This window comes from Nyctibius grandis, chromosome 24 (genome assembly GCF_013368605.1).
Source record: "Nyctibius grandis isolate bNycGra1 chromosome 24, bNycGra1.pri, whole genome shotgun sequence".
Taxonomy (NCBI): Eukaryota; Metazoa; Chordata; class Aves; order Nyctibiiformes; family Nyctibiidae; genus Nyctibius; species Nyctibius grandis.
The window spans coordinates 3,890,990-3,914,074 of NC_090681.1; the positions used below are offsets into that span (position 1 = coordinate 3,890,990).

At 59.2% G+C, this 23,085-nt stretch overlaps 1 protein-coding gene across 1 annotated transcript in view; it reads right to left on the bottom strand.

The window, feature by feature from the left end:
• Nucleotides 1-1,115: 1,115 nt before the first annotated feature.
• SLC9A1 (solute carrier family 9 member A1) overlaps nucleotides 1,116-23,085 on the bottom strand; it is a 30,395-nt gene continuing 8,425 nt past the window's right edge. Inside the window, exons 2-12 of the mRNA XM_068417949.1 lie at nucleotides 10,083-10,543; nucleotides 8,173-8,423; nucleotides 7,489-7,706; nucleotides 6,909-7,111; nucleotides 6,575-6,664; nucleotides 6,118-6,188; nucleotides 5,563-5,736; nucleotides 5,301-5,415; nucleotides 4,768-4,869; nucleotides 4,356-4,428; nucleotides 1,116-3,006 (exon numbers count right to left, since the gene is read on the bottom strand). Coding sequence (XP_068274050.1) covers nucleotides 2,684-3,006; nucleotides 4,356-4,428; nucleotides 4,768-4,869; nucleotides 5,301-5,415; nucleotides 5,563-5,736; nucleotides 6,118-6,188; nucleotides 6,575-6,664; nucleotides 6,909-7,111; nucleotides 7,489-7,706; nucleotides 8,173-8,423; nucleotides 10,083-10,543 — 2,081 coding nt within the window. The 3' untranslated portion in view covers nucleotides 1,116-2,683. The remainder of the gene's footprint in view (nucleotides 3,007-4,355; nucleotides 4,429-4,767; nucleotides 4,870-5,300; nucleotides 5,416-5,562; nucleotides 5,737-6,117; nucleotides 6,189-6,574; nucleotides 6,665-6,908; nucleotides 7,112-7,488; nucleotides 7,707-8,172; nucleotides 8,424-10,082; nucleotides 10,544-23,085) is intronic.

The window sequence follows — 23,085 nt, forward strand, 5'->3', positions numbered from 1 at the left end:
ACAGCATCCCCCACAGCATCCCCTGCCCCACGGCATCCCCCAAGGCATCCCCTGCCCCACAGCATCCCCCACGGCATCCCCTGCCCCATGGCATCCCCTGCCCCACAGCATCCCCTGCCCCATGGCATCCCCTGCCCCAAGGCATCCCCTGCCCCACGTCCCCAGCTGCCTCATCCTGCCCAGGGACCCCTTGGCACAGGGGGAACCCCGGGGGTGCGGCAGCAGGGCCAAGCCCCAGCCCGGGGCCACGAGGGACCCTGGGCTCAGGTATTTGAAGCACACAAGCAACGCCAGCCGTGACGCGCTCGCGGGCTGGCGAGAGGGTGACTCACGGCAGCGCTGAATCAGAGCTTTAATTTGCAGCGATGAAACGTATTCCCAATGCAATTGCCCCAAAGCGAGGAGCTCTGGCCGCCCCGGGGCACCCCTGGCCCTTGGAGGGGGGTGTCTTGGATGGGGGGACAATGTGCATGCGCTGCTGGGGCTGGAAAGGGCTTTCCTGCGGGATTTTGGGGTTGGGGTGCAGCCCCTCACCCGGGCACTGCCTTGAGCCTCTTCCCTCTCTCCAGCTGCAGGACGCTGGTGAGAACTGGCTCCTCTCCAAGGGCTCGGCTTCAGCCCCAGCTCCTGGGGAAACCCAGGGCAAAAAATCACCTGGTTCACATGCCCCCAAGCCCCCTCCATGGGGGATGGTGCAATCAGCCCCCCCAAACCCCACCACAGCGCAGGCAGGCACTGGGGACAGGCAGGTGCTGCCAGCAGCGAGACCCCTGCCCCGTCCTGCCCTCGGGGTGGGCAGAGGTGCCACCGGGACAGTCCGTGCCCCTGGGAAAGGAGCTGCCTTCTGCCAAGTGAGAGCAGCCCTTCCCCTCCCAGCACCCACTGGGAGGGAGCCCGGGCTCTGCGGAGCCTCTGCCTTCACCAAAGCTGGGAATGGTTTAAGAAGTGTCCCCCAGCCGGGGCTCGCCATCTACCTGAGCCACGGTGGGAAGGCGAGGGACAAACCCTCCATCCCGACAGCGATGGGGACGAGGTCTCGCAGCCGCCTCATTCACCTGGGATGGCCGAGAGCCTGTGGCAGGGGTAGGAACCCAAACGGCCGTAAAAACCCCCACTAAAAAGTAACATTAATTTATTAGAATATTCATGGTAAAAACAAAGATTCTCTTTACATGTGTTTTTTTTTTTGTTTTTATACAAGAGAATTTTCATTGCTTTTTTTCCTCCTGGATTCAGAGCGGGGCAGGCAGGCAGGCGCAGGCAGCGACGGGGGCTCTCGCCCCGGTGTGACGAAGCCGCACAGACGCCGGTCCCTCGTGGTCCTGGTTGGGACGTGGAGCAGGTGGGCGCGCGGGACGGGTGCCTGCCGAGGCAGCGGGGCAGAGGGGACGCGTGGCAAGGCACGGCACGGGGAGGGGGAAGCAGCCCAGGCTCCCTGGGGAAGGGGCGGCGAGCACCCTGCGGCATGGGGGAGGCAGCACCCACGGCGAAGGGTGGCACGTGGTGGGAGCTCGGTGGCACGTTGGGGACAAGGTGACACCCTAAGCCTGGGGGAGGGCTGCAAGTCACCCACCCACCCGGTGTTACCTCCCAGCCAAGCCTTGGGGAATGATGGATCCTTCCAACCTCAGGACCCCCGACACCCCCAGCCACCCCCCTCAGGAGGGAGACTGTCTCCCCGCTGCCAACCTCCCAGCCCCAACGTGTCCCCACGCTGGGCGAGCTGGTCCCCAGCTCTTTCCCAGCTCCTCTCGGTTGCAGGGAGAGAAAAATAATCCCCCCCATGTAGGAAATGCCACCCCCTGCGTGCCCCGTCCCTGTGCCCAGGGAGCCCGGACGCCGTCTTTGGTTAAGGAGCAGCCGGTGCTGCTGTCGCGCTGCCGGGCAGGCACGGGGCGAGGGGCCGAGGCTGGCAGAGGGTCCCCGTGGGGACGGGTGACAGGTAGCGGTTCCAGGAGGGACAGAGAGGCCCAGGCTTGCAGGGCCACTCAAAGCGAGGGGGGACCTGGCTCCCCCCTTGCATGGCTATAGGATATTTATTGAACAAGACCTGGCGTGAAATGCAGGGCTGGAGGAGAGGTTCCCGTGGGGGAAGCGGTCAAGGCAGGGAGCGGCGGCACGAGCCCGAGGTCCCTGGGAGGGTGCCGGGTGAGGTGGTGGGTGCGCCAGCCCCAGCGCAGAGCCTGGCTCCCATCTTCCCATCTCTCTGCTCCGGAGCAAGGCGATGGGGCAGGTAAAACTGAAGCCAGAGAGAGGGGAAGCGGTGCCACGGGGCAGCCCCCAAGGCCACCCCCAGCTCCCCAGCCAGAGCCCACCCTGCGCCGGCCACAGCTGCCCCAAGGAGCCGCTCGCAGGTCCTGAGTGGGTGGGCAGCTCTGAGAGAGCCCCTCCGGGGCTGCGGGGCACCCACAAATCCCAGTGCCGGGCAGGGAATTGTCCATCACCCCCAGGCCATGGTGGCCGAGGAGCCCGGAGCGTCCCGGGGGCTCCGTCCCCACTCCTCCGGGCCAGCCCAGGGCTTGCTGGGCAGAGGTGTCCTGGCAAGCCCAGTCCATCCAGGACGGTCTCCCCTTGCTGAACCCGGTGTGTAGTGATAGAGGAAACCAAAAAGGAGAGCGAAGAAAGAACAAATGAAGAGAAAGAGAAACCATATAGAGGTGTGAGGGCCTTCGTGTGCCAACTGTTACTGCCCCTTGGGGATGAAGGGCTCCCCCTCCTCCGGCTCTGGCTGAGGCCCTGGGTCGCTCAGGCATCGCAGCATCCGCTGGTTGCTGGGGCTCTCACCAGTCCCCGGGGTGAAGACATCGTCAGTACCCGGGGAGGAAGGCTCCTTCACCTGCATCACCAGCCCCTCCTCGTCCTCCTCAGGTGAGGGCGGGAGACCCCCGCAGCCCTTGGGCTCCTCGTTCGCCAGGTCCACGGACTCGGGGGACTGTGGGGATGCTGGGTCGATGGTGATGATGGGCAGGTTCTCCGAGTCCGTCTTGGGTTCATAGGCCAGCGGGTCTGGGGAGGCAGAGAGGGGTCAGGCAGAGCCCATCTCATGCTGTCATGAACCAACTGGGTCAGAATAAGCTGGGGAAGGGCAGGGGGGTGTCTCGGGGACCCCCAACTAATGCACCCCAGATGTTTGGGGCTGGGACGCCTGGGCTCACTCTCTGATTTCCAAGCCTGCTGTTTAATTCCTTGTTCTGATTTCCACATCCCACCTGGAGCAGCTCCAGCCAGCCCAGCCCTGCTTCCCAGGCCGGCGCCGCTGGCAAGGGCCGAAGCTGCCATCTGCCGATGAACCACCGGCTCCGCAAGCGCCGGCAGCAGCGGCACACCCCGTCACACCCCATCACGCTGTCCCCAAAGCAGGGAAGGTCACATAGGACAGGAGGAACCAAAGATGGCAGAGGAAATGCGTGCTGGAGAAGCCAGGGGCAGGTCTTGGGGCTGAGCATGTCTGGTCCCCTCCCCTGCGGAGGGCAGGGAGGGCATGGCCAGAGATGGGGCTGCGTGGATGGAGCGTGGCTCCGGACACATCTACTGACTGGTCCAGCTGAATTCCTGGTGGGAATTGTGCTGGGAAGTGAGCTGGGTGCTTCTGCTGAGGCAGAGCCCACCGCGTGCCCAGGCTGCATGCAGCAGAGCTTGGGCTGGAGAACTGTGTCCAGTTCTGGGCCCCGCACTTCAAGAAAGATGTTGAGGTGTTGGAGTGAGTGCAGAGGAGGGCGACCAAGCTGGGGAAGGGTCTGGAGGGTCTGACCTATGAGGAACGGCTGAGGGAGCTGGGGGTGTTTAGCCTGGAGAAGAGGAGGCTCAGAGGTGACCTTAGTGCAGTCTACAACTACCTGAAGGGAGGTTGTAGCAGAGTGGGAGTCGGCCTCTTCTCCCAGGCAACCAGCGATAGGACAAGAGGACACAGCCTCAAGCTTGGCCAGGGGAGGGTCAGGTTGGACATTAGGAAGCATTTCTTCTCAGCAAGGGTCATTAGCCATTGGAAGGGGCTGCCCAGGGAGGTGGTGGAGTCACCATCTCTGGAGTTGTTTAAGAAAAGACTGGACATGGCACTTAGTGCCCTGGTCTAGTTGCCATGGTGGTGTCAGGGCAATGGTTGGACTCGATGATCCCAGAGGGCTCTTCCAACCTGAGTGATTCTGTGGTTCTGTGATTCTGTGAACTGCAACCCCCCGGGGGCTTGGCTGCATCGCACACGGGGCAGCGGGACGGGGACAATCGGGGCTGGGAGCAGCAGAGGAGCTGTGGGGGTGCAGGACAACACAACCTCTGAGTGCCTGGGCACCAACGTGCCGGCGCTGCCCAGTGAGGTGCCGGCAGCGGCGCTCCCCCAGCAGCGCGGTCGCACCTACCTGAGCCGATGCGAGCCCGGGACATGGTGGGCGATTCGAGCTTGTGAGCCGGCACCGTCAGGTAGTTGTTCATCTGGAATTGGAGCACAGGGACCGTCTCCATGAGAGTGGCCAGGATAAACGGGGAAGGGGGGGCAAGGAAGTGACCCCCGGCCATGGGGTGAGTGAGAAGCAGCAGCGGGATGCAGAGGACATGTACGTATCCTCCCAAGGACTTGCTTGGAGCCTGCCCTCGCGCTGGGGCGATCAGAGGGCAGAGATCCTCAAAGCTTGAGGTCCCCCACTGAAATCTGAACCTCAGCCCCCTCCCCATGCAGGACACCGATGTCCTTCCCAGGCTGGGAAGCCCCCCCTCGACCCCCCATCCTCCCCAGCCCGCGGCAGCATCCCTGCTCCAGCATCCCCTTGGCACCTTCTGTTCCAGCTGCCGGGCCTTCTGCCTCCGCAGGAGCATCTGGTTCCAGGCTTCCTCGTAGGGGTCGGCCACAAGCGTGTGCCGGTTGTAGGATCGTAACTGGGAAAAGACCCCAAGAAAGGGAGACAAGTCAAAAAAAAAACCCCACAGAAAGGCAAAGGAAGGTGACAGCACTGTTTCCCTCGGAGATGGATGAAACACCCAGCAGTGGGCACGTCCAGGCAAGCTGGTGGCTTGTCCCTTGTGTGCTACCATGGGGTGTCTGATCTTGACCCACCTTGGCCTAGCAAGGGTTTAAACGCTGGGCTCAGCCACCAACCAAGCCAGCTTCATCCCAGCACTATCCCAGCACCATCCCAGGAGGAAAAGCCTCCTGGGGAGGGAGAGCCAGACCAGGAGCACAGGGGGCAGCAGGGCAGGGACGCTGGGGGTGAAGGGCTCAGCTAGCCCTGAGGGCTAATGGTTGGAAGTGGTCCTGGCCACCCCCAGGGAAGCAACGAGGGCATGCACAATGCCAGGGGACACCTTACCCTCTGCCTGGTTTTCTGCAGGTTGTTGCGAAGGATTTTGCGGATCTCCTCCTCCTTGTCCTTGGACAGGGCCGGAAGGATGCGCTCCACGGGGAGGCTCTTGGGGTTGATGTTCCTGCGTGGACAGACGGGATTCAGAGTGACATTGCGATGGCCACAGCAGGACCGAACGGCTGCTGGCCCTGTGGCCAGTAGCAGGGAGCACTCAGCCTATGCCAGGGGCCCATCGGAGGCACAGGGTGGCCGGGGCCGGGGAACTCACTGGATGGAGACGGTGGAGACAGCGGAGGGGATCTTGCCTATCCCCCCACTCTCCACCAGCTCGATCGCCTGCTTCATCTCCATCTTGTGATAGAAAGCGATGAGCTGGGGCTCCTTGGAGCGCTCCCCCGCAATCAGGCACTTCTTCACGTACTTCTTGTTGAAGCGATTCAGCCTTCCCGAGGACGTGGGGAAAGGAGGAGCAGAGATACATCAGACCTCCCCCTCCCCGGCATCCCCTCCCTGCTCCCCATCCCTGGCCCAGGCCAGCAGAAGGTGGTTCAGTTCCCACCAGCGCAGGTCGGGCCAGACCTTCCCCAACTCCCTCCCGAGCCAGGCAGCCTCCAAAACACCCAGCAGCTGCTTGCACCCACAATGGATGGTCCTGAGCTCCTGCAGGGACTAGCCACCGGCAGCTCCCACACTGCTGTGGGCATGTTGTCGGTGGTGTGGTGAAGGGGTGCAACCCTGCAGCCTCACTCACATCCAACCCAGGATTCAAACCCTTCCCAACCTTCCCCACAGGTCCCTCAAGTCACCAAACCTTCACACTCACTTGTCCTTCCAGTGGTGATGCCCGTAGTGCCCACAGATATCCTCGATCCCCGTCAGAAGGTGATCCAAGAACTGCAAGAGAAGGTCCGGGGCATAAGCAGCCTGCAGGGTTACTGCCCACCCTCTCCCCACCCTGACACCCACGCTGACACAGGGGTGAGGGCACCCAGAGGGTGCAACATCAGGGCTGTGGGTCCAGGATGGGCCTCAGGAGGGCAGCACGGCCCTACACAACCGGGCTGCTGCTCTACCAGGCACAGGGGAGGTCTGGGGCCGAGCAGGCACTGGGTGACACAGACTGGCGAGAGCCCTCGCTGCTCCGTCCCCCCTTACCTTGGGCACCGATTCAGGGGCAGCTCCTGCTCTGCAAACCCGCCTGGTTACAGCGGTGGAGGTGGCAGAAGCAGAGAGAGCAGAGGGCTATGGTGACAAAGAGAAGGGCGTGGGAAGGGCCTTACCTGTGTGTGGATCTCTTCGTTGATGGAGCGCTTTGTCTCTTGCTTCTTCTTCACGGCCAGCAGGTCCACCAAGGGCCGGATGGTCATGCCCTAGGGAATGAGGTGGGGGGTTAGACCTCTCCCCAAGGCACACCGGTGGGAGCGGGATGGGTTCGGCACAGCTGAACCACAGGGCTCGGCACTGCCGGTGTCACTTGGCAGCCTCAAGAGCTTTTGGAGAAGGGGGACAGTGACAGGGTCAGGGATGGAGGCTGGAGACATGCTCCTCACTCTCCACACACACATGTGGCTCACTGAATAACCCCTTTCCCGTGACCACCTGCGTGCCACCAACCTGCACAAAGACTGTGAAGAAGATGACGGTGATGATGGCTGTGAGGAACATGTCCCTCATGCCGAAATGCTTGTAGTCCAGGAGGTAACAGAGGGAGAAGGCGATGGCTCCCCGCAGGCCCCCGTAGGCGATGATGAACTGGTCCTTTGGTGTCAGCTTCACAATTCGGAACTTGTTGATGAACCAGGTGAGGACCAGGACTCCTGGGGGAGCGGGGCAGGGCCTCATATGAGCGGGCAGTGAAGGATGCCCTCCAGCCCTGAAGAAGAACCACCCCAGGAGCCCGGTTTGCAGCCCAGAGCAGTGTCACCCCCTTGGGGCCATGGGTGCAGGTGGGTGTTGTCCTGCTCATTCATTCCAACACCCCTCACCAGCTTCAACCCCAATTCCAGCACAAACTTGGCCTCAACCCCATCTCCCCACAAAGCCAACCACCACCAACGCTGATGCCCACGGTGGAGCAGTGCCACCCAGTCAACTCCAGTCTCCCCAGCAAGGCAAACTTGGGCTTCGTGGGCCTGAGAGTTGCCCATCACTCAGGACTGTCCCCAAGGACTTTGCCACCACACTGACACCTCACCTAAAACTCTCGCGATGAGGCAGAAGAGCAGCGTGCTGATGACAAAGGTCCAGTTCCAGTAGTGGTGGCCAGCCACGGTGGAGACGCCCAGGAAGATGAAGATGAGGGTCTCGCTCACGCTGCTCCACATCTTAAGGAAATACTTGATGGTGGTGTGGGACTTGTGGGAGATGTTGGCTTCCACGTAGGGCCGCATGACCACGCCGGAGGCGATGAGCCTAGGGGCAAGGTCGGGGCACTCAGTAGCCATGGGGACATGGGGACAGCCCCAACCTCTGGCCCTGCAGCAGCATTTTGTGCTCTTATATCAAACCCCAGAGCAGGACAGGGCTCGCCAGACACCAGCAATTATTGAAGGCCTCCAGAGAAGGCCACATGAGGTTCCTCCTTCCCCCTGGCAGGGCAGGAGCATCAGAGCCAGACAGCACAAAACCACATCGTCTTCCCCAGGAGAATGGGCAATGGGCTGCCAGCGTCCCGGGATCTGTGGGACAACTCAAGAGAGTCACCTCCCTCATCTGCCTTCCTGCATATCCCAGCCCAAACACACCTCTAGCCCTCACTGGGCACGTACTGGCCACGCTGGGAAAGCCAGAGAGACGTGGTTACACCAAAGCAGATCCTCCAATTGGTGTCCTGTCCTGGGGACAGGAGGGCATCTCATCCCACCCGTGCCCAACTCACGCCATGATGCCGGAGAGGTGGAAGAGCTCAGCAGAGAGATACGCCATGTAGCTGTAGAGGAAGACGAAGAGGGGCTCGATGACGCGGATGTGGGAGGTGAAGCGGGACGTGAAGGCAGTGATCACCCCATAAATGACACCCACGAAGACACCGCCCAGCGACACCACGAAGAAGCTGAGGAAGCCGAGGATGATATCGATAATGGTCACCTGCTCGAAGGTGGCAAACTCCTCGAAGAGGTGGTAGAGGACCTAGGAGGGAGAAGGGAGAGGGAGGTTCAAACTGCTCTGCTGGCAAGAGACAGCCTCACCTCGGAGGGGACCTGCTCAGGGACCATCCCGGGGGAGCAGCAGCAAAGGGAGCCAGGCAGGTACCCGGCACGGCACACCTGAGGTGAGGTGTGCCACTGCTTGGTGACCCTGAGCTGGGTCCTGTGCTTCATGCCAAAAAAAGCTGGTGGTGCTTTGCTGTGCGAGACACAGACTCGTAGGGACCAGCTCCCCGTCCCCTGTGGCCCGCAGCGACATGGTGCCACCGGAGGTGTGTTGGCACAGCCCTGCTCTCCACAACAGCCCCGATCGCTGTCCCAGGAGGGGCTTTGGCCAAGGTCTGAACCAGGCTGGGGGACACCTGATAGGCACAGGGAGAGAAAAGCCAACACAGAGGACAGCCCAAACCCTTAGCGCAGCCTTGTAGCCACAAGGGCAGCCTTGCAGGACGAGCCCACCCGGGGCTGCGTGGCCTTCTCCCACCTCCAGACACATTTACCAGCGAGGATTTTAAAGCAGAAGCCGACGCGGCCACGTCAGGGTGGGAAATGGGCTTCAGGGTGTCCTGCAGGGATGGCAGCGCTTGTGAGCAGTGAGGGGGCTCGGTGCCAGCTCCTGCCTGCCTGGGCTGGGTCCTGGGACATGGGCAGGGACAGATGTGACAGCAGAAGGCAAAAGCGTTCCCCAGGGATGGGAGCAGGGACACAGACCCTGCAGGCAGCCCCTCCAGCCCAAACTGGGGGAGAAGCGCTTGGGAAAAGCCCTGTGGTGGGACAGCACGTTCCTCGTCAGCCTTTGCAGCGTACTGAGCACCCAGCCCTGAAGCAGACAGCTGGGACGTGGGAGAAGAGCCAGGAAAAAGCAGTGGGTTAGAAGGAAATGCAGAGGTCAGCTCTGCAGAGAGGAGGACGCCGCGCTGACAGCCAAGCCAGCACCTGGACACGGATGTCCTCTGGAAACGCCACGGCCCCGGAGCAGGGTGGCCTGTCCCCCTGCACCTCCCAAAGGTCACTGCAAAGCTGCTGCTCAAAGGTTGGGGCTGAGGGGTGACGTGGGTGGGATGCCAGCCTGGCCGCAGCCCCCACGGCTCTCCCCTTGCCACGGCTGGCCATGTCGTGTCCTCCCACCTCCGTGGTGCTACAGCTGGAGGACAGCGAGGAAGAGCACGTGAGGAAGGAGACAGGAGGGAGCAGCAGCTACATGGCAGCGCTGCCTGATCCAGCACCAGCCCCTCCGCACTCCTGCTTTCCCCGGGAGGACAGGCAGGAGCACGGGAACAGGCAGCAATTTCAGCCAGGAGAAAAAGCTCCCAGGAGACCAAGGTGCTGGGCACCGTCCTGCTCTTCTCTGAGCAGCAGCAGCTGCCTGGGCACGTGCTCCCAGCCCCCCCAAGTAAAACGCTTCGTCTTAACCCACCTCCGCGGTGTTTTAAGCTGCTATATTTAGCTTTGCACCTGCAAAAGGTTAGGAGCAAGCGGAGCTGCCGCAGCTCAGCTGGCAGGAGGCACCCGGCAGGTTGCGATGGCCCAGTCTGCGGTTCTGCCCGTGGGGCTTGATGGATAGCTGCCAATCCTGGTGCCACCACCCAGAGATGCTCCACCAAACCCCCACCTCCTTGGCCAATCCCCCTCATCCACTTACCACCGTGACGGCGTCGTTCAGAAGGGACTCTCCGAAGACCAAGATGTGGAGCAGCTCGTTGATGTGGATCTCCTCAAAGACGGCCAGCACGGCCACCGGGTCCACGGCTGAGATGATGCTGCCGAAGAGCAGGTTGGCCAGGAGGCCGATGTGGTTCAGGCCGGGGCCGCCGAGCTGGCACACGGCGTACATCAAACCACCCAAGAAGAAGGCGTTCCAGAGCGTCCCCACCACGGCGAAGATGAGGATGGTGCCCAGGTTCTCGGTGAATTGACGCAAAGGGAGGAAATAGCCGGCATCCAAGATGATGGGTGGGAGGAGGAAGAGGAAGAAGATATCCGAATTGAGGATGGGAGGCTTTTCACCCACCCCTTTGATGAGCCCTCCAACCAAAAGGCCCACCACGATGAGCAGGCAGCTCTCGGGAACAATGTTGGACACCGAAGGGATCACGTGGAAGCCTAAAAGGAGGAGGAGAGAGCAAGACACATGTTGGCTGCGCAAGTGGAGGATGCTTTCTGCAGGAGGACACCCCTGTGGGAGACGGGGACCAGTTCCCAGCCCTCCCTGCACTCTTCAGGATCATTTGCTCTTTGCGTGCCTCAGTTTCCCCTCCTAACCCTCTTCTTCCCCATGCTCCTAAGCTGTAAAATGGAAAGTGCAGCTTCACCAGGCCCACGTACCCCAGTGCTGCTTGACCTCAGGCCAGAAAATAACAGTGAGTACCAGTTCAATGGGCGGCTGCCACCCTCTGGGCACCCCGGGGTCTCTCAGGGGACCCCCAGACCCCCGTGACAGCTGTCTGCAGCACAGGCAGTTCTCACAACACAAGCTGTCACTGGCTCCAGCTCTTCCCATCGCAGCTACTAATCCCGGGCACACGTAGGCACTGGCATTTACCTCCCGTCAGACGGCAGCCTGCCCACCTGGTGCCGTCACACCCAGCGCGCCAGGCGCTGGCAGGAGGCAGCAGCACAGCGCCCGTCCCCGGGTGTCCCTCATGCAGGGGACAGGGCGGGGAGCTGGTGCTCGGCAGGTTTGAGGATGCAATTGGAGCGGCTTCTTATTCCCCCTCCTGCAGCTTCAGGAACAGGCTGGGAGGTTTTCTAAGGCCGGTTGCAGCAACGCCTGCGGTCCCTGCAGGCAGGGCTGCTCCCGGGCACAGAGCGGGGCACGACATGTCCTCGTGGTGCAGGGCTATCCCTTGGGGTGCAAGGTAAGAGGGAACTCGTTTTCCTCTTTTTGAATCACAGCACGACCCCAAATGCAGGTCCCTGAGCCTCGTCACCCACTGGGATGACACCCATCCACCAAACACAGCCCTGGCAACGCGGGCACCTGCCTGCGGGGTCGGGCAGGCGGCACGATGCCAACCGAAGCAGCGCTTCAGCCAATGCACCGATACCCACAGAAGGATTTTGGGTTCCCTGGATCCTCTCCCAGGCTTTATAATTATTATTTTGAAGCGCGGCACATTTGTTCCCTGGCAAGGGAAGCGGTTTAAAATAAGGAACCCTGCCTTGGCATCCCGCGTTCCTCCGTTCCCTCCGGCCGGGCGGCTGTGCCATCTGCACATCATTTCACTACAGATTAAAAAAAAACCACCCTCCCTAATAAGCCACCATCCCTCTGACGATCCGGAGCCGCTCTGTGCTGCAGTGAACCTCCTCATCCTCCCCGCCGAGCCTGCAGGGACCACATCTGCGCCGCGGTGCCGGCTCATCCCTCCTCCACCTGCGCAGCCGAGCGGGGAAGGCGCCACATGAATGCGGCTCCGCTGGGAAAAGCAGCCGCTTCCCCAATCCCTCCCTAAGGACGGGCAGTGAGTCAGCTACCGGCCACGGGCACAGCCATGTGCAGGGCCTCGAAGGCAGGATGAGACCCCGAATCGCTACCTGAGCTGCAAGCCCGGCTCTGCAGAGGCCGGAGGATTCATCACACCCAAAGGCTCCATGCGGGTCCGGCCGCGCCGTTTCGGCAGCACCCAGGTGGCTCCAGCAGCTCTCAGGTGCCAGAGCGACGGGGGAAGGAGTCTGGTTTCTACCTTGGCTTTGCCTCAGCAGCACAGATCTCGGGTGCGGGCACGAGGGGAAGGTGGGAGGAGACGGGAAGCACCGGAGCTTTCTCCCAGTGCTCTCCCAGTGTCCGGCCACCTGCACCCAGGGGCCTCCCGGGCTGGATGTGGCTCCTGATTTACCCCCCGAGGATTTTCCTTCTGTCTCCGATCCCCCCCGGAGCCCAGGGCAGCCCTGGCAGGCAGCTCCCCATGGGAGCGGAGGCGATAATCCCTTTTCCCAGCACAGCTCAGGCAAACACCAAGTACAAGCAGCCCTTCCAGCACACCGGGCGATTGCCTGTCTCAGCACACGCCAGCCCTGGCCGGAATACGGTTTAAAGCCACGCAAGCAGCAAGAAGCCCTCAACAAATCAGTTTTCGCTCGCTAAGTGTGTTCAATCATGAATAAAACACAAACACTGACAATTAAGCATCTCTCGCTTCTTCCCCACAGGCCCCAGGATCCCATTAAACTGGAACATTCGCGTGCTGATGTGAATTCAGTGTTTTAGAGCCTTTTTGTAGGGCCCTAAAAATACACTCGCATGGGCTGCATGTTAATTATGCCTTTGATTTCGCTGAATCTCAGCCATTTTTCGCTCCCTGCTTTCTCCACTCAGTATTTTTACAGCACTCAAAAGCTCATCGGTACCAATCTATCGCTGGGATCCTGCTGGGATCCTGCTCCAAGTGCCAGGCCGGCATCCCGCTTCGGGGTCAGGGTGATTACTGGGAAGAAACGCTCTCGCTGTGGGGGTGATGCCAGGCAGGGGGAAACTGGCCCCATCCAAGCTCTGTGCCTGAATTTCTCTCCCGGAGGAAGAGGGAGGTTGTGGCAGGATGCTGGGTGATGAGGGTGCCCAGCCACGGGCACATCCAGGGGCAGTGGGAAGGGGAATAAGTCTTGATAATAGCCTTAATAATAATAATAATAAGCCTTAATAACCCCCAGGCTCCTGCTCCCAGCTGCTTTGGTAAAGGGTTATTTGCACAGCAGTCGCCTGCGCCGCCCACCTGCCCGGGTACCTCCTGCTGCCACCCTCCTGTCCCCAAACATGGTGGCCCTGCTGCAAATCCTCTGCCACCAGCGCAGACCCGGGACGAGCCGGGAGGCACGGGGGGCACAGCAAGACCCCCAATGCTCCTTTGTTTTCCTCTGTTAAGCAGCAAGTGCTTTTTGCCGCAGCAGAAGGGCAGGAGGTGGCATCCGAGAGGTCCCCTAGGCTGGGAGGGCTGCGCCGGCTGCACGGGACGCGTCTCCCTAAGGAGCGAGGAGCACTAACGGAGAGGCAGCACCTGCACCAGGCGTATGAGGCTACTGGCACGCCACTGCCAGGACACCCCGAATAAAGTGATGTGGGAGCAGAGGGGACGAGGCAGCCCGGTCTCCGGCACATCTGCATCCAGAGGACAAGCACGGATGTGCAGGAGCGGGCAGGCGAGCACACGGGGCAGCTTCTCCCATGGAGAATCACCCACTGGGTTCTGCTGGTTTTCTTGAACCTCACCAGGAGGGAAGTTCCCCAAGACCCCATTTCCCTGAGAGCAACTCGCGATCCCCAAATCACCAGCACAGGGCACACAGGAGTTTCTTCCTTTGGAAAACAAACTCCATGGGAACAGTTCCCCTACCAACAGCCATCGAAGCTATTAAAAGCAAGAACAGTTGAGCAAACATCAGCCCCGAGAGCTTGAGCAAACAAGGAAAAGGAAATCCAGAAGTTAATAGTTCCTATTTAAATGGTTCCTTGTCCACATCACGCACCCCAGAGTGCGTGTGCCCTGCAAGGCGAACGTGGGGACCGCTCTCCGCTGCTGGATCAGCTCTTCCTTGGGTTACAGCAGAAAGGAGCTGGGGACTCACTTTCCATTCTTAACCACAGCCTAAGCACTTGAAGGACAGGAGGAAATCGCCATCCTTCAAATTAAAGAGATTTTGGGCAAGGAAAGCTGCTGCAAAAGTTTGCTCTGCAGCTTCTGAACACCAATTGTCTTCATTCCAGTGTCAGCAGATTGCACGGGGCCATCTCCACCCCGGTGCAGGTAACTGGGGGCAACATCAGGAATTTTCTTCCACTGAGTCCAGCGGCAAGAACCACCAGCGTCTGCTGGATTTTGCAGCAGGGCAGATGACCTTCTCCCTGGGTGCTTGTACTTTAGAGGCCGTGGAAGCTGACCGAAGACGCTTGAGCATGGCCACAGCACGGTGAGCCACCTTCAGCCTCCAGACTTTGCAAGGGCTGGTCCTCGCCCCAGTGAACGCGAGGGCTCCCATTTCAGCTGCTAAAGGTTCATCCCCATCCTACCAAGGGGCACCTGGGTTGCTCTTCCCAAGGCCCTGGCTGCTGGCAGATGCGGTGCCATGTAAATATTTCCTCCTGACCAAACAGCCTGGGAGAGACTCCGACCTACGTGTGTTTTTTCTCAGCTGTATCTGGGTTACCGCAGCCCTGGCGCCTGGGCCAGATGCTGCGCCTGGTATTATACAAGCTCCATCCAGCAGCGCCTGCTCCTTCGCTGCCTAACGACTCAAAAACCACCGTACCTGATCTGCCTCCATCCTCAGCCTGAGCAGGAAGAGCCTGAAGGGAGACGGAGGGAAGGGACCCAGAGGGAAGGGTGCTCAAACCAACAGCAGCTCTCGAGACGGCTCCAGTGAGGGGAACCTACTGCAAAAAGGAGCAGGGAGCATCCCCCTTTACTCAGCCCAGCCGCATCCCACAGCAGACAGCCCCGAGGACCACAGGCGCCGTGTCCTACAGCATCTGTAAGCATCTCCCCATCCTGCCCCTGCAGGACTTCTCTCCCTTCCCATCACCCTGGCCACTGCAACACCACTCCATATGGCACGGGACCCAAGGTCAGGCTTAGTCAGAGCTCTGGCAGCGCTCCCCTAATCTTAAAGACCTCCCAAAGCAGTGCAGAAGGAACATTTTAATTACTTTTTAATCAAATGCTTCAAAAGAACACTTATGATGAAAGAAAGGAGGCAAAGCCTTCACGCACTTCCCTGCTCCAGGCCAGGTCTGGGAGACATCTGCATGTCCCACCTCGGCTCCCACCACGGGGACTTTGCTGGAGTCGGAGCTGTAAGAGCAACCCCCATGGCCCTACGAAATACTGGTGTGATAAATAAGAAATAAAATAAAATTTAAAAAATATTTATATATATATATAATGCTGATGCTGGAGGCAGCCTGCACCACAAGACAGCAACCCAGCCCTGGGGACCAGCATTATGGGGTCCCCTCGACTCCCAGAGCCACCACACACTCGTCCCCACGAGCCAGCTGGGCTTGCCATCAGCCATCACCCCATCCTAGAGTCGCAGGTTGAATTTGGCTGGGATTAACGTCCCCTCCTTTTGCGGGAGGAAAAGAAACGTGAAGGAGGAGGGAAGACAATCCACGTGGTTGGTGTCTGAGTTGGAGCCGGGTAAAGGGGGAGGAAGGAGGGACGTGAGCACCCGGCATGGCTGGGAGGGCTCGGCACGTTCACGGTTAAGCGGGATGCTCCTGTGGCTTCACCCCGGCTTCCCAAGCGCCCACGCACAGGAGGGAAAGGCAGGCTGCTTCCAGGAAGATGCCTGTTAGCTAAGAGGAGGCACAAGAAATGAGAACAGTTACAAAAACACCCCATCCTCCCAGGCTTCAGGAGTTTATTAGAGCTGCTGCGGGCTCCAGCAGGCGGGCGGCAGCCCCGAGAGAGAAATTACACAATTATTAACCAGGGATTAGGCAGCTCTTCCATGCCCTGGATGATTTCTTCTGAAAGGAGGTAAATGAGGGGTTAGTCTGGGTGAGGGGGCGGTGAAGCCCCCACCCTGGGTGATGCTCACTTGCAGTCCCGGGGACCCATGGGTGCTTGTTTGGGCTGCAGGGTGGGACAGAGCAGCGGTGTGGCTTGAGTGTGGAGTGTGCTGCGGCGCTGGAAAAGCCCTGGGAGATGGCACAGGGGTGGAAAGGAGGTGGTGAGGGGGAGCAGGCATGCTCAGACGGGCTGCCCTTCTGAAGGACACTGCAGAGAGCACCGGCTGGAGGAGACACACATGTCTCAGCAGCACCAGGGCCCCTCTAAAGGCCATTTTAACCCTTCAGGACACCGGGCTGGCAGGATCTGGGTGGGCCATACAGAGAGGCAGCAGCCCTGCATCGTCACCAAACCCATCAACCCAGTGACAAGGGATGCAGGAAGGTGCAGACGTCTTCCCACACTGCCGTGGGACACGGGGACCACAGAGAGCCCTGACACGTGGATGCTTTGCTGGATGAGCCACAAAGTCATTGATGTGTCACCAGCCACGGGGACTAGACATCTGCAAAGCCATTACCCAGCACTGTCCCCTTCTTTTTTCTCCACAGCGGGGCAAGGAGGATGGCTGGGGCTAGGCTCCACAGCCTGCAAAGCACCGAGACCACCCTGACCTGGCGTTCACGCTCTGTATTTTGGGGTGGTAAAGTGTTGAGGATGTGGGGCAAAGCCCCTGGCAGGGTTAAAGCCCTGCGAGGATGGCAACGCAGGAACAGAAAGTTTTGCAATCAGCTCCTGGGGGGAAAAAACATCTCAGGCTCCCAGATTTTGGCCGCAGCTTCTCTCCATTTACCCCCTTTCCTCCCAAAAAAAGGTGCTGGATTTCTCTCTTCCCTCACCCGACCATCAGTCGCTGCTGCAGTTGCCCCAAGATCAGCCAGGCTTTGCTGATTGCTGGTGGCCTCCCTTGTAAAATGGAGCTGGATCCATCGCCCTGCCTGCAAAGACAGCGAGCGAGGAGCCTGGGGAAGAGCACGGAGAGAGAGCAGCACGCGCCCGGCACCGGCGCGGGTACCAGACGTAATGGGGAAGTCTCGAGGGAAAGGGATGAAAATTGAACTTGCTAGAAAGGAATTAAATAGCTGGTGATTTACACCTAAAAATAGAACAAGGCCACGGCTCGTGTCACCCCGCAAGGGGAGGTGGTAAAACCATGATACTTAAATTACATCCATTGCATCTCACAAGCTCCAACGTCACCACCTGCCCTGGACCTACCAAGCACACTGGGATGGCACGTGCGGGGCCCTGCCGCAGCTTTGGCTTTACCAAACCCTCTTCTGCTTCACCACGGAGCAGGCAGGGTTTTAATGCAGGTCCAGCTCTCCCGAGTGCTCTCCTGCAACTCTTTTTGGGCTGGTTTCAGTAATCTGGGTTGTTTGGGGTGACCTTTAAGAGAAGCATCCAACGGCCTCAATGTCCAGAATGGAAAAGCTTTGATTTTCCACCCCAAAATGACATTTCTGGGTGAGAAGTTGACTTGTTTTTACAGGTACAGAAAGAGCTCCTAAGCAAAACAATTTCCTCCAGATCAAACCAAATGTTTCACGCAAGCCTCATTATTTTCTTGTCGCTAATTACAAAGAAAAGCCAAGAACCAGGAAAGTAATTAATTGATCCTGCTTTTTGTGACTCACTGAGTTAATGCAGATACCACCCAGGGGCCACACTGCCAGCACCCACCCAAACCTCGCCGTGGGCTTGGCAACAGGGAGAGAAGGGAAAAGCAAGACACCCAGCCCTGATTTTGGGGATCACACTCCTGCACCCCAGCCACCCATGAGCTGTGACCCGCCTGATGCGCAGGAGTCAGGTTAAGATTCACGAGCACCCAGCACCGTGCTGCAGCCTCCAGACATTTTCACTGTGCAAGAAGTGGGGATCGACTACAACCACTCTGCCTGCTTTAAGCACGGCACGTCTGCACGGGGTGCAGGCGGGGAGGGAGACGAAGCCCCGGGCTGGGTCCCTGCAGGGTCTGTCCGCCCTAACACAAGGTGCCCAGCACAGCCCGGCTGTGATCGCGGCCAACCCCCAGCCCTCAGCTCGGAGCTGCATCGCACACAACATCCCTACAAGTCACGTCGCTGCCGTCAATAGCCATTAAGACCCGTTGCTAATTGCCAAAGGTACGGCTTTTATTTTCTTTCCACGTGACGTTACCGTCCCCCTTGCCTCCAGACCTCGCTCAAACAGTTGGGTCCCACCTCGCAGCTGCTGAATTGCCCCTTGTTTTCCCTCTCTTCCCCCCACACCGCAAACAAACCGGGGGCAAATGGAAAGGTTCCTGCGACAGGAGAGCGAGAGCCGCCTGGTACAGCCTCCAGCTCACTCAGTCTCGTGTATTCAGCCCTAACGCCCACGGCGAGGCAAGCGTGCGTGAGAAGGTGACCTGCCTGGACCCTGCCTGCTTTGCAGAAGATAAGAACAGCGTTGATAGCATCGGGCCAGCCCACGAATGAGTCAAAACCTGAAAGCTACAGAATAAAAAAGCAGACGCTGTCAGGTACCAGTGTGTAACAGCCTTGCTGCAGCTTAGCCAGTCAGCCACAGCAACTTGTACTGCTCTGGCCCTTGCAGACCTTGCAAGGACTCGTGCAAACCATCTTGGTCAAGTCCTTTAAGTAGAGCCACGTTAGCAAAAGTGGTCGGTCCCACAGCATCAGGGAAGAGCCCTTCATCCCAGGCAAAGAGCAGACAGCTTCTCCGCATCTATATCGCCAGGAGGGGCTGGCGGGGGGGTTGCAGCAGGGCTGTGATGTCTGACGGTTTCCCAGTTGCACCAATCTCCCGCAGCAGCAGTTTGTAGCCAGTTCCTGCTGATGGGCCCCGAACAAACCCTCCGAGGAGAGGGGAGACAAGTCGAGACACCCTGCACCCCCGAGGCAGCTGGAGAGAGCCCACACGCACTTGCCTTTCCCAGATCTCATTGTGCCCTGGGCACCTTTGGGGAGCAAAGCCCACGCCCCAGAATAGGATAAACAGAGAATAAGCTGCAGCCAGAGCCTTCCTCCTCGGGAGGATGCTGAGAGCTTCCCACACCCTGTGCACATGGGGGACAGATGCCAGGGCATCAGCGGGAGCGATGCTGGTCTGGCGCTCTGCAAGGTCAAGGGGCCAAGGAGAAGGGCAGTTCAGAGCGGGTCTGGGGTATGAGGCTGTGCTCTTTCATGCCCGGAGCCTTTCAGAGAGCAGTTATTCAGAGCCACTTCACGCATTTTAGCTGCTATGATGAGCAACGGCGGTGGGGACCAGCAGTAACATGGGGAACGGGTGCAACGTGCTGTCGAACCAGCCATTACGGCTGGGCACGGAGGGGAGGGTGAGCAGGCGGGTACCGCTCCTCCCCACCCTGCACCGGCCACTGGCACCCCACGGCTGGGAGCACCGAGGGCGAGGAGCTGGGCTCCGCTGCCCAGGAGCCCCCGGCGCAGGCAGCAACAGACATGGCAGGGCAAGGGCAAAGCCTCTTCTGGTAACTCGGTGCCTGCAGCAACACCATGTAGGAAAGTGTCTCTAATCCTCACCGTTGTGCCAGGGCCTTGCCTTCCCCTGGGAGCGCCTGCTCAGCACCCCAACGCCCCAAGGGCCGTACCAGCCGTGGCAGGCATTGCCTGGCTCCACAGGGATGCAGGGGTGCCAAACTTCACACCCTGTCCATGCAGCCCCCTCCCAGCCATGGGCAACGTCAGCAGAGAAATACCCAAGGATGACGATGGCACTACCAGGGAACCACAAGGTTGTAGGGCTGGATTCGGAGATGCAGAAAGGTCCCAAGAAGATGAGCAGCCTGGGGAACACAACCAAAGGCGTCACTGCGTCCTGCAGCAGCTGCAGTCACGAGCCGCATGCAGATGAGCCCAGCTCCCTACCTGCCCTGACATCCCCCCTGAAGCAAAACACTCCCCTTGGCAAGGGCAACCTCATTTTCTCTACCCAGAGCCCCGCTGGAAGGTTGCACGGGAGGAGGACGCTGCGCTGCAGCCAAGTGAAACGCCGGTGTCGCGGGACCTCGACGGCAGGACTGCAGTGCTGCAGAGCAGGAGGAGGCTGCAACGATCCCGGGCGCACAGGAGAGCTGTGAATCATCTGCAGGCACCCTGGATATCAGCCTGCCAGGATGGGCGGCCCCCCCGTGCAGAAAGCCGCTGTATACACTTACAAACAAGCTGTTTACACACACCAAGAGAACTTCAACCATAACAAGGAGACATCTCTTCCTTGGGGCCCAATCCGGGCTCAGCACGAACTCGCCCCTCCAGCACAAAGCTGGGGACGAGGAGCTGCTCCTCGATTTGCAGTGTGCCTGCTCAGCTCTTCCCCCATCCGAAGGGGCTGTGTCCCTCTCTCTTCCCAAGCACCTGGCACGGAACAGCTCAGAGAAGCCCACCGAGACCTCAGCGTGGTCCCGACACCCGGCGTTCCCTGCAGCTCTGCAAACCAGACAGCAAACGTTCATGCCACCAACCCCGCGACTTCGCAAACAAGCGCCAAACAGCCGGCAGCAATTCCTCCCAATTAAACCTCGCTGCCCTGACCCAGCAGGTCTGGGCAGCCAAGCGAGCCAGCAACAGCCCAATCCCTCTCTAATACTCTCCCCTCCAAGTCTAAAAGATAACACTAATTAATTAAGATCAACCCAAACTAAACAGTTGGCTCTGCTGTGCTGCATGGAGCAGCTTGCAGCAAACTCTAATTGTGGCGCTGGTGTCCATCAGTGGGAAAGGGCCTCATCCTGCTCCCCATCTGCACCCCTCCAACTTGTGCTTTCACTTGCCTTGGGCTCAGGTTTAGGTTAGGCTTAGCTTTAGGAACGAGCCTGCCCAGGGTTGCAGCCCAGCCAGCACCTCCTCGCAGCGCTGGCCCTGACCTGGGGCACCTGCTGCAGGAGTTGTGCTCGGAGGAGACCCACGTCGAGGAAAACCTCCCTAAAACAGGCAGAGAAGTGCCAGGTTGCAGGTGCCCTCGCAGGCAGGGCCGGGCAGGGCAAGGCACTACCGTAACACACCGTGACAGCAACCCGCAGAGGCGTTTAGTGGAAACACTTGAATATTTTTTTTTTCCTGAGAGCAGGGAGAACTGCTGCAGCAAAGGCACGTAACCCTCATTTTATCTCCGAAGCACTCTCAAGAAATTAACAGATCAATTGGGAGTCTTTTATAGAGCTGGTATTAATTTCCTCCCAGCTGTAAAAAGGCAAAGAGAGACACAAAACATTAAATGGACTTGCCCAAGTCCCCAAGTGAACGGCCTGAGAGCTGGCGTGAGAACCCAGCAGCTCCCAATTTCCAGTCCTATGTTTAGATAACGCTTCTCCTTCAAATCAGAAGAAAAGCCAAGGACACTCTGCAAGAAAAGCAGATATTAAGAAAGACTTAATTGCTATTAAAGCCTGAGAAACCCATGGCGCCCTGGACTGTCACCCAACAGCTACAGCATTTTAAATAGGGAGGAAAACACGGAGCCAAGCGGAGATGCTGCTGGAGCAAGCAGTGATGCCTTGGGAAGCTTCAAGGCTTGGTTCTATCACATCTTGAAGAAACCTCTTCCAGATCCAGCTGTGCACAGCTGGGAGCAGAGCAGCTCTCTCCAGCTCCAGAGCTGCCCCACGACGAGGTGCTGCAAAACCCAACATTCTCCTCTGGGACACCCGTCGAGGGTTTGGCGCTACGTGCCAAGCTGGCTATTAAAAACCTCTGGTGACTTCAGGGTACTCCAGTAACCCCGATCCCCGCCGACTCAGTGACTACACTCCTCTAACAGGCACATTACGAGGCCGCTCCCAAATCTCAGGCTGAGATTAGCTAACCTGTTTAAAGCCTCCAGGGGTGCTCCACACACGGTTTTTCTAAGGCAGGACTGTAGGAATCTTTACCAGCTTGTGGCATTAACCCAGCAGGGGCCGGGCACGCAGGTATGGAGGCGCACAGGGACAAACCCCCATGCAAATTTCTGCTGCTCTTGCTCCAAGACTCATTTGGACTCTTCGCCACCATCTCTGGACAGATGCATCTCACAGCCAAGCCAGCAAGGCCGGGCTCTTCCTGGCACAGCTCATTTACCCAGAAAACTTGAGTTTTCTATAGGGCAACAGCATCCTCATCCGGGTTTGTATCCTTCAAAAGCATCAGAACAGCGACAGCCGCTGGCCTTGAGCATTCTGAGGAGGCCTAATAAAAGAAGGTCTAGAAAAACTGCTCATGCTCCAGGGAAAGGGGCCAGGAGCTAAACATAACCGCTCAGCAGCCACCCTCTTCCCAGATGGCTTCAGCTGTCGCAGGACGCGCTGGATGCCACGAATAGCTGGGCTAGGAGGGGTCAGCGCAGCGAGTCTGCCTCAGGCTGGGGGATTTCTATGATAAAACCATCTGACTTTCTGCACGGTGCAGAGCTAAACTTCACGCTGTTTAATGCAGATATTGAATTGCTCTGGAGAAGAAGGTGCTCAAGGCAACGTGAAGAGATGGTACCTGGTCACCCAAAATAACGCTGTGGTCACTCTCCCACCTCCTTGTCCTCAACCACACGGCGCAGCATTTAACACACGGTTCCTGCTGGCCCTCAAAGCCTCGGGAAGAGTTAAAGCTGAGCCAGCCCGAGGTGACCACGGACAAGCTCCCCAGGCAGAGCAATGCCAATTGCCCTTCCCAGGAAGGGCAGATTTCCTACCAGGAACACGGGCAGGAAAGACAAACAAAAGCTTTTCAGGAAATAACCTGTTGATGTCCACTCCGACAGGAGGGAGGAGGTAATTGCAATTATCACTGATTACTACCGGGCTTTGCAAACCCAGACAAAGCAACGCCACTCGCAGCACACGCCAGCGGCGAGTCCAGAGCCAACGCAAGCACCCGGTTGCCTTCACCTCTTCCCCAGCTTTCGGCAGGAGCTGCCGGCACGCAGAGGTCCCACCAGCTGAGCCCACCCTGGCGAGATCTGGGGGCTGGAGAGCCGTCCCCGTCAGACGCCATTTCAGCCTTCCAGCATCTCATGCGGGCGATGCTATTTCACACCCAGCCAAGCTAACAGAAGTGCTCCCGGGAGCAGATGCTCTCCCCTCTACGCCGCACTTCACAGACATGAGAGGAGTCCGTACGTCGCAAAATGCACCCCCCAGGGACAGAGACTGCCGTGGGA